This window comes from Pteropus alecto, unplaced genomic scaffold (genome assembly GCF_000325575.1).
Source record: "Pteropus alecto unplaced genomic scaffold, ASM32557v1 scaffold761, whole genome shotgun sequence".
In the NCBI taxonomy this organism is placed as follows: domain Eukaryota; kingdom Metazoa; phylum Chordata; class Mammalia; order Chiroptera; family Pteropodidae; genus Pteropus; species Pteropus alecto.
Window position 1 is genome coordinate 782,650 of NW_006431558.1, and position 14,244 is coordinate 796,893.

At 51.4% G+C, this 14,244-nt stretch overlaps 2 protein-coding genes across 4 annotated transcripts in view; both read left to right on the plus strand.

Moving 5' to 3' along the window:
• The first annotated feature begins 3,731 nt into the window (after positions 1–3,731).
• On the plus strand, positions 3,732–11,998 carry AP1M2 (adaptor related protein complex 1 subunit mu 2). Of its 3 annotated transcripts, none has more exons than XM_006905876.1 (12): positions 3,732–3,850; positions 5,109–5,265; positions 5,479–5,546; positions 6,864–6,994; positions 7,099–7,246; positions 7,340–7,466; positions 7,915–8,063; positions 8,145–8,216; positions 10,068–10,226; positions 10,828–10,953; positions 11,479–11,554; positions 11,946–11,998. In XM_006905876.1, the coding sequence occupies exons 1-12, from the start codon at positions 3,809–3,811 to the stop codon at positions 11,966–11,968; spliced, it is 1,278 nt and encodes a 425-aa protein (XP_006905938.1). In that variant the 5' UTR covers positions 3,732–3,808; the 3' UTR covers positions 11,969–11,998. The 3 variants fall into 3 exon arrangements, with proteins under 3 accessions (XP_006905938.1, XP_006905939.1, XP_006905937.1); XM_006905877.1 differs by having other exon boundaries at positions 7,921–8,063; XM_006905875.1 differs by having other exon boundaries at positions 3,809–3,850; positions 7,099–7,242; positions 7,294–7,466; positions 7,921–8,063.
• A 1,866-nt stretch (positions 11,999–13,864) lies between these two features.
• The window catches only part of CDKN2D (cyclin dependent kinase inhibitor 2D), a 2,413-nt gene continuing 2,033 nt past the window's right edge, over positions 13,865–14,244 (plus strand). Inside the window, exon 1 of the mRNA XM_006905878.3 lies at positions 13,865–14,244. This exon is cut by the window's right edge and continues 36 nt beyond it. Within this exon, the coding sequence (XP_006905940.1) occupies positions 14,131–14,244 (114 nt within the window). The 5' untranslated portion in view covers positions 13,865–14,130.

Genomic DNA, 14,244 nt, shown 5'->3' on the forward strand with positions numbered 1-14,244 from the left:
GAGTCAGATTCGTAGAGACAGGAAGTAGATGGCAGGCGCCAGAGGTTGGGGAGGAGGGGGTGGGGAGTTAGTTTTTAATGGGGATAGTTTCAGTTTGAGAGGATGAAAAAAAAAAACAGATTTTTTTAAAATTCTGGGGACAACGATGGTGATGGTTACACAATGTGAATGTACTTAATGACACTAAAACCTACACTTAAAATGAATAAAATGGTAAATCTTACATATGTTTTACCATAATAAAAGTTTTTTTTTCTTTAAATAGATTTCCTACTCTTCATGGATCCTTGATCTTAATTATCATGGAAACATCTGATTCTTCCAATTATTCTGTGGCTTTTGCTGTGATTGTTCAGAAATTTCGGTAGAGACTGGTTTTAAAAGACTTGGACAGCTGACTGGTTCATAATACATTGGAATATTTGGGTCCAAACTATTAAGAATTAGCTGCATAAACTTGTTGAAATCTTTTGGATGTGAATGTGTTACCTCGAGTGGCTTATATTAAGATTCTCTCAGACTTACTCGGGTGTTAAAACAAATCCAAATGTGTATTTTTTATTACAGATCTCTGCTTCATAATTTTGTAATAACGTTTCCATATAGATGGCAAAAAAAATATAGATTTTTAAAATTAGGGTGCAACACAACTGTGACAGGTGACACTTCGGAAAGCCCAGAGGAGGAATTTGACCTAGAACGTGAGGTGGGAGGTCAGTGAGGGTTTCCTGAAGAGGAAACTTGAGAGCCCAGTGAGATCGAGGTAGAGAAAGCAAAAAGGGGCAGGCATGCATGGAGAAGTCAGGTGCCAGAAGAAAGCAGAGGTCTGACTGTGCCAGGCAGGGCATCTCAGGGCAATGGGGAGCCGTGGAGGATGTGAGAATGAGGGAGGGTGGTAAGAGCTGTGAGTTTCAGAGAGGTCTTTTTAGTGGTGTAGAGAAGGGATCTATTGGGGTGTCTAGAAGCAGGGACCCTAAGGGGAGGCTGGGCAGGCTCTAGGCACCTAGGAGGAACTGGGGCAAGGCCCCAAGCCCTGGGGACATGGGAAGTTGCAGCTGAGGTGGGACAGCTGTTCACACAGAGATGCTCTGTTCTCTGACCAAGCTGAATCTTTTGGACTCATAAATTTTTCAGCCAAACAGGCCGTGCGTTTCAGATTCCAGGGCACCTGGCCCAGGTTTTAGGGCTCTATTTACTGCCTGAGAACATCTCAGGGCCCCAGGAGAAGGGCCCTTGTGAGATTCAGTAATGCCTGGGCTGGGAGGAGGGCATGGCAGCACCTGAAATGCCACTGGGTCACCTCCTGAGCTGGGGCTGAATGGATCACAGAGGACACCCCTCTTTGGGGCAGAGCCAGCATAAAACCTTAGGGTTTGAAGGGCTAGAATTCCAGCTCTATCACTGCTGGCAAGTGACTTTGTATGGGTCACTCACTGTCTGATCCTCAATTTTCCTTTCAGTCAAATGGAGATAATAGATTTTCCTAACTGAAAGTGTCGTTTCACGGAGGATTCCTGCATGAGAGCCCATTAGGGCAGCACCTGGGTATAGTGAGCACCATAGGCATGAGCTATTGGTGGTAATAGTAACGCTTGTACCCTGCAATACAGCAGGGCAGTTAAGTGAAGGCCAGGACCCTGTTCGCTATGACTCAGATTCAAGTTCTGACTCAACTGCCTTCAGGCTATGTGGCCTTGGGCAAGTAGCTTCTCCTCTCTCAGCCTCTGCTTTTTCCAATGTAAGAAGACAAAAAGTTCTTCCCCTCAGGTCCTGAATGACCAGGAAACCATAGTTGGGAAGACCAGAGTCAAACACAGCAAAAAATAACAAAATTAAAAAAAAAAGACATGAAGTGTTGAAAGGTAAGTGCCCAAAGAATGTGCACTACTGCAGTGGTTATCGTGTTACTGTTAGGTGCCAGTGGAGGGGAAGCTGGTGGTTCTGATAGCGGCTGGGCCCTCTCTTAAGTGTCTTGAGGGGCCGCCTACTTCACCCTCAGGAGCTGATAAAAGTCTGAGGCTGGGTTTCCAGAAGAAGGAAAGAGGCCTGAAAGAGCTGAGTGTCGCCCCCTGGAGCCCCCAGGACCCGCCCTCCCAACCCCTGTGGAGCAGAATCCGTCCCAGCCAGGCTGTTTGAATTTCCCTTTTATTCCTTCTTTCCCCCAAACTTCTCTGCAGCCCAGATCACACAGTCACGGGGTAGAGCCCAGATCCACAGTCGCTGATGTGCAGCGAGTGTAGACACAGTGCCAGGCATGAGTTATGCCCAGAAACTCAGTGAGCGCAGGCTGTGGAAGCGGCACTGTGGCCATTGTGTCCATTTAACAGAAGTAGAGACTGAGGCGCAAGGGGTGCTGTCACTAACCCAACGCCACACTGCCAATGGCGGAGTCAGGGTTCAAACCTAGCACCTGTGCTCTTAACTGCCATATAGTAAATAATAATAGCAAATAGCAATAACATTATTAAGCATCAGCTACATGCCAGGCACTGTCCACAGCATTGTGTTGTGTGTAAGAACTCATGCAAACTGCACTGTAACTTAGTTAGGAGAGCGCAGTTAATAACTGGATTTCACAGACACGCAAACCGAGATCCAAGGACGGGAGGCCAGGTGCCCAAGGCCACCCAGCTGGCCAGTTGCAGACCCAGGACTTGAGCCCAAGCAGCTAGGTCTCCAGAGCCCACGCACTTGACAAGCACACATAAACGACAAAAACAGTACTAGTGCCAGCTTTGTGCCAGGCTCTGAACTTGGACTCTTTCTCTTCGGTTGTCCCACTCATTAGGCTGTGGTGGGAATTTTCAGATGTCAACCCCTTCTCTGATCGTCCTGCCCACAGCCCCCCATTCATTCTCCAGTGCACATCCCCAAGCCCCTGACATCAGTTCAGTTGCCTTCATTACTCCCATCCTCTCCAGGGACCATCTTGTGTTGGGGTTTTTATGTCATTTGTCTATATTACTATCCATAGTACCGCAGAGAGCAATCGATAAATACTCACTCACCGAGTTCATCATCAACAATATCATCACCATCATGAAAGCAGCTTCCATATGTCCAGTCCAGCACACAGTAGGTGTTCCAATAAATGTTAAATAACTAACGATATAATATTTATAGTCATAATAACCATAATAACAACCATTTATCTCTTCCACATTCTATCAACATCTTAATGTCACATAGTAGGAGCTTATAAATATTTTTGGAATGAATAAGCGCAACATTAAGAATAATAATAAAAGCGGCGACATTTGTCCTACTCAGAGTGCAACCCACAGTTCCTGTCACTGAGAGAAGGAATTTACTAGTGAATAAATATCTGAGTGAAAGAATAATTGATAAAATTTTTTGTATGAATGAATGAAAGAATGAATGAGTTGCACAAACAATTTTGAGTGTCCAACGCACAGGGGACACAGATATGAACAGGACAAAGTCTCTGCCCTGTTGGGGTGACATGCTTGTGTGAGAGACAGAGGAGGAACAAGATGGATGGATGGATGGATGGATGGATGGATGGATGGATGGATAGTTGGTCTCGGATCTCAGCCCATGCCCATCAGCACCCCTGGGTTCGAAGGTACAGTGAGGCGGGGCAGCTGTCGGGTCCGAAGCCCTGCCTCTCCTGCCCTCCAAGCGTCTTCACGTCCGCCGACAGCACCGCTCACCTGGCGGCCTCCCCTTTAAGACGCGCTCACCTGGGCGCTCACCTGCGCGCCGGCGCTTCCGCAGGAACAAGGAAGCGGCGCCACCGTCGTCTCCTCCTCTCGCTCCGCGCCTCTTAGGTCCGCCGGCCGCCACCATGTCTGCCTCGGCCGTCTTCATCCTCGATGTCAAGGGCAAGGTGAGTCTGGGCGCAGGGGTGGGGGACCGATAGGTGAGGCTGAGTTCCCCCTAACCCAGGCTGGGAGGCCCTAGAAAGCCCTGGGGGCGTGGGAACACCTCTCCCCCAATCCCGCAGAGTCCCAGGTCCAATCTCACCTCCACCGTTTACTAGCCGCGTACTTGGGGCCAGGGGCTTCACCTCTCTGAGCCTCAATCTCTCTATCGGTAGAAATGGTAATAACAGAGGTCCCCACCCCAGAACAGTTAATACAACCGTATGCGTGGAAGCTACTTAGCACAGTAGCCCTGCTGCAAACATTAGGCAGTCAATTAAAATTATTTCTATCACCATCATCATCCACAGTATTAATATTTGGGGAAGAGAGCAGGGGTGGGGGACCTTGATTCTCCTTTGGGCCTGCCTTGTCCCCTTCTGGAGTCCCTTCTCATTCATCTTGTCATTCAATAGCAATAACAATTGTAGTGGTGGAAATAATATTCCTGATAATAATAGTGAGAGCTAAGGTATTTGACTACCAGCTATATGACCTCCCAGTTCTAAGCGCTGAGCCAAACAACCTCAGCAAGTAGATACTATTATTGTTGACTGCTTAATTGCCTGCCAGGCAAAGCTACATGAGCTAAAAGAGATATATGGGCATAACCTTTTTACTTTTTTTTTAATTTAACTTTTTTCTTCTTAGCATAATCTCTCTCTCCCTCCTCCCTCCCTCCCTCCCTTCCTCTTGGCATAATCTTTTTTCCCCCTTCCTTCCTTCCCTCTTCTATAATCTTTCTTTTTCTTTCTGTAATCTATCCCTCCTTTCCTCCTTCCTTCTCGTCCTTCTTTCCTCTTATCATTCCTACTGCATTGATTTGGTGCATATAAAGCCCTGGGCGAGAGCGGAATTCTGAAGCCAGGGCACCTTGGTCCAATTCCTGGTTCCCACTTACTATGGAGACAGTTCCTACCTCAGTTTCCCATCTGTACAATGGAGATGACAATGACACCTTCCTCACAGGATTGTGGTGAGAACTAAATCAGCAAGCAAACATCCAATCTTTAGTGGAACACGACCTGGACCTCAATGGGGGCTCTAGACACGTTAGCTGTCATCACATGCCCGTTTCACAGAGGAGGAAACTGAGGTACAGAGAGGCAGAGCCTTGCTCAGGCCCCTTGGCCAGGAAGTAGAGTCAGAACCAGGCATCTGATGCCCCCGGGTACAGGGTCCCCAGATCCCAGTGGTGACAGGACCTCCTCTGCCCACCCTTAGCCCCTGATCAGCCGCAACTACAAGGGCGATGTGGCCATGAGTGAGATAGAGCACTTCATGCCTCTGCTCCTGCAGCGGGAGGAGGAGGGGGCCCTGGCTCCACTGCTGAGCCACGGACGGGTCCACTTTCTGTGGATCAAACACAGCAACCTCTACCGTATCCGGCTACAGGTGGGGTCTCTGGCAGCAGCTCAGGCCCAGAAAGGGTGGGCTGAAGACAGCAGTTTCACAGCACATCAGTGGGGGCTCAGGCTGGGGGATGGGTGGGCAGATTCAAGAGCAGTAGCAGGGGACAGGGTGGGGGTTCAGGATCTGTGCTCCACTCGAGCCCTTCTAGAAGGCACCTTTTCCTTAACCTCGCTGCCCGCAGTGGTGGCCACCACGCTGAAGAATGCCAATGCCTCACTCGTGTACTCCTTCCTCTACAAGACAGTGGAGGTAGGTCCCAGCCTTTCATTGGCTGGCTGGTCTGTCTGTCCATCTGTCTTGTCTGCCTCCTTTAGGATCCATCTCTCCTAAGAAGCTTTGCTTGACCTCCCTGGAGGGCCCCCATCAAAGCCCCATCAGTCTGTGTTCTCACTGGCTGCTGAGAAATCATCTCTCCCTGAGTTATCTTAAGCAAGTCACTTCTCTCTGTGTCTCTAAACTAGGGGTTAAAACAAGTCCTGCTTCAGGGTCATCGTACAGATTAACCAAATTCCTACACCTAAAGTGCCTAAAACAGTTCTCAGTATACAGTAAGTGCTCAACAAAGGTTCGATATTGTTATTTGCTTATCGGTAATATTATAAAAATCAAAATAATTGAGCGCTTATTCTATGCCATTCTCAATGACTAAGAAAGTGCTCAGTCAATATTTTTCCACAAATGAGAACTATTTATTGATTTGTCTCCTCTCTGCCAGGCAAAGGGAAGACAGAGCTCTGATTTAGCCAGGGCCTTACCTGTCCTGAGGAATTAAAGGGCGTGAAGGAGATTAAACAGGAGGAGATCAAATCAGTGACCGGTTTGCTCATCTCACCATAGCGTGATACTCGTAGTGTGTGTGGGGGGCGGCTTCGCATTCGAAATGAGGCCTGAATGCAGCAGCCTTCTGCTAGGCAAGGTGGGGGAGGAGTGTCCCAGGCAGAGGGGCTGCTTATGTAAAGGCCAGTAGGAATAGAAAGGCCAGTGAAGTTGCAGCAGGATGAGGAGTGGAGGATGTTTGAATGTTGAAGACTGACAGGTTCTCTGCTTTGGCTATGCCTCCCAATTCCCAGGGCTCTTAACTTGGGGTCTTCAGATCTCCAGGGGCCTGTGGATAGAATCCAGAAAGTCCATGAACTTAGTTGTATTTTTATCTAACAGGCTTATTTCGCCATCCCCTGTATTTTATTTTATGCATTTACAAACCTTATTCTGAGGTGGGTCTGCAGGGATCCGTGTCCCACAAACAAATGAACAAACAAAACAGTTTTGAGCCCTTCCAATTCCTCCTCCAGGAAGTTTTCCTGGACCTCCTCACCTCTGGGCTCCTACTTTCCTTGTGTTTTCCTCATTATTGTACTCAACATGTTGGATTATATTGGTTCTGTTACCAGTCCATTTCTCCCATGAGGGCAGGGGCCCTTTGGGTTTTGTTTACCACTAATGTCCTGGCACTAGTATACAGTAGGTGCTCAGTAATTGCTTGTTGGATGGCTGGCTGGATCAGCAGGGACCCAGCCCATGGCTATACCAGCTACACCTCTGTGTGTCTGCTCCCCACATCCCCAGGTATTCTCTGAATACTTCAAGGAGCTGGAGGAGGAGAGCATCCGGGACAACTTTGTCATTGTCTACGAGCTGCTGGATGAGCTCATGGACTTCGGTTTCCCTCAGACCACCGACAGCAAGATTCTGCAGGAGTGAGTGGGCCATGGGGGCAGCCAAATGGGAAGCCACAGGTGGAAGGAAGTCGGGGAGGGCCAGGAGCGTGTCCCTGCGTCCACCTGCTCATGCTCCCTGCCAGGTACATCACGCAGCAGGGCAATAAGCTGGAGACAGGCAAGTCACGGGTGCCACCCACTGTCACCAATGCTGTGTCCTGGCGTTCTGAGGGCATCAAGTACAAGAAGAATGAGGTCTTCATCGATGTCATAGAGTCTGTCAATCTGCTGGTGAGCCCCTACACCTCCACCCTGCCTCTGCCACGGCCTGGGAGCAGGATAGGGGACCCTCCGCCTTATGACCCCCCGTGCGTGCATCCTCAGGTCAATGCTAATGGCAGCGTCCTGCTGAGTGAAATCGTGGGCACCATCAAGCTCAAGGTGTTTCTGTCTGGCATGCCGGAGCTGCGGCTCGGCCTCAACGACCGCGTGCTCTTTGAGCTCACTGGCCGTAAGTGTCTGGAGAGGCGCTCACTGAGGAGCTGGAGACCCCTCCGCATCTGGGGACCCAGAGAATTACAGCCAGTTCTGAAATAAGCACTCACGCGCCCTCTTCTGGTCATGGCCAGCGGCGCAGCTGCTGGTTCATTGAGGAAACACTGCTCCATTACTGAGTGCCAGGTACAAGGACAGGGCAGTGAAAAAAAGACAGATCGTGGCCCTCATGGAGCTGAATTCTAGACTATCTTAGGAGACAGAGTAGCATCGTATTTAAAAGATTCCCTGGGTTCAGGTCCTAGCTCTGCCCTGGCCAGCTGGGTGACCAGGCAAGTTACTCATCCACTCTGGGCCTCAGTTTCTCATCGGAAAAATAGGGGTGATGGTAGTAGTGAATGATGAAGGTAGGGGCAGAGACACTGCTCTGGCCCCCAGGGTCATCCTGCATGTTTGGCTCTGAGTTTCAGGGAGCAAGAACAAGTCTGTGGAACTGGAGGATGTGAAGTTTCACCAGTGCGTGCGACTCTCTCGTTTCGACAACGACCGCACCATCTCCTTCATCCCGCCCGATGGCGACTTTGAGCTCATGTCCTATCGCCTCAGCACACAGGTGAGGCAGGGCTAAGCCCCATGGCAGGGGCTCAGAGTTGACTCCAGAGACTCCCAGAACTCCCCCTTCCTGTGTCTGCAGGTCAAGCCACTGATCTGGATTGAGTCCGTCATTGAGAAGTTCTCCCACAGCCGTGTGGAGATCATGGTCAAGGTGGGCCAGGGGGACAGTTACTCACAGTGCTTGATCTGCCCCCCAACCCCCTCACCAATCTAACCTCATCTCCCACCTCCCTCCTGGCTCCTCATTTCCCTCCAGCCTCACTGATCTCCTGGCTGGTTCTCAAACATGTCAGGTATGGTTCCCCCACCTCACCCCACCCCCCAATGCCCACAGGGCCTTTGTGCTGCCTGTTCCCTCTCCCTGGATCACTCTGCCCCCACCCATGCAGGTATCCACGTGGCTCCTTTTCTCATCTCCTTAACTTCTTAAATGTCACCTCCTCAGAGAGCCCTTCCCTGATTTCCCTATTTAGAATTGTTTCCCCTTAGCATTTCCCACTTCCCTTTGCTCTATTTTTTCTTCTATTATTTATCACCGTCTGACAGGAATTGTTTTACTTACATATTTAATTTACTTTCTTACTAAATACATATATACATATATACACATATATACATAGTGTAATTATATGATTTAAAGAATAATAATGAACTACTCAGCTTATTCGAATGTAGTTGACCAGAGCCTCTGAACCCCCATGTGTCCCTCCCCCAATTCCTGCTCTCCCCTTGCCCAGAGGTCATCACGATCTTGAATTTTATGTAAATTATTTCTTTGCCTTTCTTTATAATTTCGTAACCCACATGTGTCACCACAGATATTTTGTTCTGCTGGTTTCTGACCTTCAGATCAGTGGACTCCGGCTGTACAGTTTTGCGTCTGACTTCTTTTGCTTATGTAACATTGATTTTAAGGTGATTCCAGGAGTCACCTTAGCTTAGTGCATCCACTCCTGGAGCTGTAGAATACTCCACCATGGGAATCTTCTGTATCTCTCCATTCTCCTGCGTGAGATGTTTTCAGTTCTTGGTTACTCTGGTCTGCGCTGCCATGAACAACCCTGTGTGTGTTTCCTGGTGCCCTAAGAAAGGGCTTCTCCAGAACTTATAGTTTACCCTCTTTTACAGATGAGCAAACTGAGGTGTAGGGGATTAAGAGGTCACTCATCTAAGAAGGGGAGGTTCCCCATGTTGAACTTGGGTCCACTTGACTCAAGAGTCTGTGTCCTTAGATTTGACTTTGTTCCCTCATCTTGGGTTCTCAGGGGAGCTGGGCTGCAGAGCAGATGGTCACCACGTAGGGTCTTGATGTTGCTCAATGTCCCCATGTCTGCAGGCAGGAAAGGGGAAGGGGTTATTAAAGCTGGTGCCTTCCAAGTACTCTCTCCCCCTACCATTTACCTCCAGGTCCTCTGCCCCTGATCCCACCTATCAAATATCCCTCCCTAAATGAATAAATAATAGCAGTAATCAAAATGCTAACTATGACACATGGGACACTTAGAATCATTGTGTTAAAAGCTTGTCCAGTGTCACACAGCTCTAGACGTTAAGTATAGTGTTGTAACTTCATTTATTCGTAAGGAGGGCATGTGATGGTTGAGGATACAGGCTTAGTTTGACCTCCTACTGTGCCAGTTACCAGCTATATGACTTGGGCAATGTGCTCTTTCTCTCTGTGCCTCAGTCTCCTTGTTGGGAAAATGAACCTTAGGAATGGACCCTACTTTAGAGAATCAGTGAGAGGGATAAGTGCTTGGCACATGGCAGGGGCTCAGTAAATGCCAGCTATCAGCTCTGCCACTTGTTGGCTGTGTGTCTCCAGGCAAATGCCTTAACTTCTCTGCGCCTCTGTTTTCCTCCCTGGTAAACTGGGCAAGACAGTGGTCCCCACTTCAGGGTTTCGGAAGCTCTCGGTGAGATGGCGCATAGAAAGGTCTTAGTGAATGGTTGCAGAACCCATGAGTGAATTCTTCCTGCTGCACATTTTCTCCCTGGACAGGCCAAGGGGCAGTTTAAGAAGCAATCGGTGGCCAACGGCGTGGAGATATCTGTGCCGGTGCCCAGCGATGCCGACTCCCCGCGCTTCAAGGCCAGCGTGGGCAGTGCCAAGTACGTGCCTGAGAAGAACATCGTGATTTGGAGTATTAAGTCTTTCCCGGTGAGCACTGGGGAAAGGTGGGGACAGTTACTCACAGTGCTTATCTGCCCCCCCAACCCCCTCACCAATCTAACTGCTTGAGGGCCAGGTGGAGAACCAATCAGAGACCCACATCTGCATGCACGCAGTTGTCCTTGGGGGGTAATTAAGCTAAGGCAGTAAACCACCAGGCCAGCATGGTAGTTATGCTTCCCTCCCAGGTCTGGAGGAAATCAGCCCTGGGTTTGGGTCTCCCCTCTTGCCTCTCTGAGCTGGATGGCCTTGGGAAGCCCTCTTCCCCTTGTGGGGCCTCATTTTGCTGTGAAATAGGCAGGATTATGTTATCCATGTCCTCCGACTGCTGGAGGATTTGGTCTGTCCTTGGGATCTGGGGGGCGGTGCATTAGGGCCTGAAAAACGGGAGATGGTCATTAGAGCCTCCCATCCACCTGCCAGCCAGGCTTTGTAGTCAGAAGCTTCAGCTGTGAGCCTTGGCCTGGAGCCTTTACTTTCTTGTCTGTGAAATAGGCTGAGAGCTGAGTGTGCTCCGGGGGCTGCTGTGAGGATGGTCTGGGGCATGTACGGGTCCGTCAGCGTGTTTGATGCCCCCATGTGCCTTCAGGGGGGCAAGGAGTACCTGATGCGTGCCCACTTTGGCCTCCCCAGCGTGGAGAAGGAGGAGGAGGAGGGCCGGCCCCCCATTGGGGTCAAGTTTGAGATCCCCTACTTCACCGTCTCTGGGATTCAGGTGAGGGAAGTGGGTAGTGATGGCTCTTCTCCCTGACCTTGGCAGGTTCCCCTCTGTCCATCTCTCGTCTCAGGTCACCTCTGTTCCCTGGCCTGGGTCACCTCTTCTCTGTAGTCATCCTTGTCTTTTCCATGGAACACTGTTGCCTCTTCTGCTCTCAGCCTGGTTCTCCTCTCCTTCTACCTGTCACTTTGCTCTGTGCCACCTTGTTCCCCACCAGCTTGTTCACTTCCGTCCCTCTCTGACCTGCAAGCCATTCACCATTCCCTAGGCCTGTGCCACCCTGTCCTCCTAAAACTGCATTGTGTCTATTTCTTTACACTGTGCTATCTCTTTCCCACTGTCCTGGACCACCTTCCTTTCCCTCACTCCCACTGCCCATGCCACATCTTTGCCCCAACCCATGTCACATCATTACTCCCAGCTTGTGCCACCTTGTTCCCCCAAGTTGTGTCACATATATTCTATTGACCCCAACCAGCCCTCTTCCTGCAGCCTGGGCCACCTCCTTTCATTTCTTTCCAGGTCCGATACATGAAGATCATCGAGAAAAGTGGTTACCAGGCACTGCCCTGGGTCCGCTACATCACCCAGAGTGGTGGTAAGGCAGCTCGGCTCCCTGAAATGATGGGGTCAAGGAGAGGAAGGGGGATGGGCTTGGGGCTTTGATATATTCTTGCGCAGAGGGCTCTAAAACGCAATAGGCCTGCACCCAAGCCTGCCCCATCTTCATCATCGTGCCACCCTGGGCCTATGTTTGCCTATCTTTAAAATGAGGGCAGTTCCTGGGCTTGGATAAAGCACTCCCACTTGCTGCCTAGAAACAGGCTTGTTGCCATGGTTACAGTCCTTGTGTTTGACCCCCCCATCCTCAATCTTGTTCCATCCTCGCAGGGTTGATCACAGGCACTGGGGCTGGAGAAGTGGGGGGACTGTTCCTCCTTTCCCTTTCTCCAGTTCTGAATCGGTCCATGCCCATCGTTTCCTTGCAGATTATCAACTTCGTACCAGCTAGAAGGGAGAACATGAGCCTCCTCCACCTAGGCCCTGACTGCAGACTTTAAAGAGAAGGAGGGAAGGTGGGAAGGGTGTGTGTGAGCGGGCCCCTGTTGGCTTAGCAGTTTCTTGCTTTCCACTCCCAGCACCTGGCCCCTTCCGCATCTTGTCCTCTACCCATAGGCTGGGAGGGATGGTCTCCCTGCCTCCCTCTGCCTCCCCACTTCCATTTTTATATGAAGAAAGAGAGGAGGGGCATGGAGTCCCCCTCATGAGTGCCTTCTTGCAGTGACCTGCCTTAAGGGGTGTCAGGGGCCCCTCCTCTTTCACAGTTGCTGAGCCCAGAAGCCCCCCTCTCCCCTGCCCACTCTTCTGCATTATGGGTTGGCATTAAAAAGATGAATTTAGCCATTGTGTATATGCTTCTTGGCTGGGGGACAGGGGATGCCACGGACGTCCCTGAATTGCTGGGATGGGAGTGGGCAACATATCCATTCCTCAGCCCTGGTCACAGCTCATCTGAGCCAGCCTCGCTGCTTCTATCTCTGTCGCCTGCCTGGTTCCGGACTTTCATCTACCACCAATTTTCCCCTCATAGCCGCCAGAGGGCGCCTGTTAACTTCGAAGGCAGATCCTGGCTCCTCTACTCAGAACCCACCTATAGTTCTCGTCTTGTTAAAAGTAAAGTTCTCCCTGCAGCTCATTAGTCTGAGCTGCGGCACCCTTCCTGCCACCTACCTGCCCTTACCTCCTCTCCGTCTATACCTCGCTTCTGGACACACCAGGCACGATCCCACCTAAGTGCCTCTGATCTGTAGTACCCTCCACCTAGCATGCTTTTTCTTAGCTATCCACATAGCTCCTTCCTGCACCTTCAGGTCTTAAATCAGTCACCAACGCAGGGCGGCCCTCCCTAACTTCTCTATTTCAACGGCCTTCCTTTCCCAAGAGACTATCACCTATCTCATTTTATCAACTCCTTAGCGTTTACCACTCTGAAAAGATTTAATTACTATCTTCTGCCGCCTTAAATGGTAGGAGCCCCGCAGCAAGAGTGGCCCGGCTCTCTCCAGTTGGGTGCCTAGTACACAGTTAAGTGCACAGTAAATGTTTGAATGAAGGCCTCTGTGATAGCCACCTCCCACGTGGGAGCTGCGGCAGGAACCTTCCTCCTCGCCCTTGCTCTTGCCGTGCCAGGCAGGGCTGGCTCAATCTGAGCCGGAACGTGATTCCTTCCTCACCCACCCTCACTTCCCCGTTTTATTTTATTCACGGTGCTTAACGCTATCTTAAATTATTTAGGTGCTTGAATGTGCGCTCCCTACCCAGCGCCGGAAAATGTTCCTGCACACGGTGGATGAATGAATGAAATAAAACTCCGCTCCCAGTAGGGCGAATAAATGCCTATCACCTTCTGGATGATAGAACCCTGGACTGGGCGGCCTCAGCCCTGCCTCCCTTTCCCCTGGAGGTGCCGAGGTCCTGGAACCGCCTCGCTACCCTATCCTTGACCTTTTTCCCCCAGGTCAGTTAAAACGGCCCTCTTTCCCGCCCGCCAGGAGCATTTGAAAAACCGAAAACCCCGCCATTGCCGGCGGTCCATCGGTCGCAACGGCTCGGCCAGTCAGAAGTGGCACCGCCCACTTCGGAGTGCAAACCACCCCGGCGACGCTTAGCCATTGGCTGCGCTGGACGTGTGGGCGGGGCGCCGAAGGGTCGCGCGTCGGGCAACGGGGCTGGGCTACAACGTAGCGAGTTCATAAGAAAACAAATCCGCGGCGTTTGCGGGCGGGGCCTCGAGCACACTGTCTCCGCCCCCTGGCGGACTACTCTGCTGCTGCGTTTGTAGCGCCGGCTCAGAAGAGACCCCGCCCGTCGAGGAGGAGGGAGGGTGAGTTGGGGGGAGACCCGGCCCCCAAGGGGCGGGCGCCGGGTTGGGCCTTGTGGGCCGCAGCGGGTTGGTCCCGGCTCCTAGCCCCTCGCGACCCGCTGGCTGACAGAGGGGAGGAGCCGGCCGGGAGGGTGGGGGTCGTTCTAGAGCCCCGGACTGTCGAGCCCGGCCGGCAGCCTTGCGCAGGCCGGGTACGCCGCGGGAGGTTTGAGCTGGCCAGCATCGGTGGTCTCTCCGGCACTGACCGCGTCCGGGTCGGGCGGGGGGCTTCGCAGGCCGCCTGTGTCAACATGCTGCTGGAGGAGGTCCGCGCCGGCGATCGGTTGAGTGGGGCCGCGGCCCGGGGAGACGTGCAGGAGGTGCGCCGCCTTCTGCACCGCGAGCTGGTGCACCCTGACTCCCTG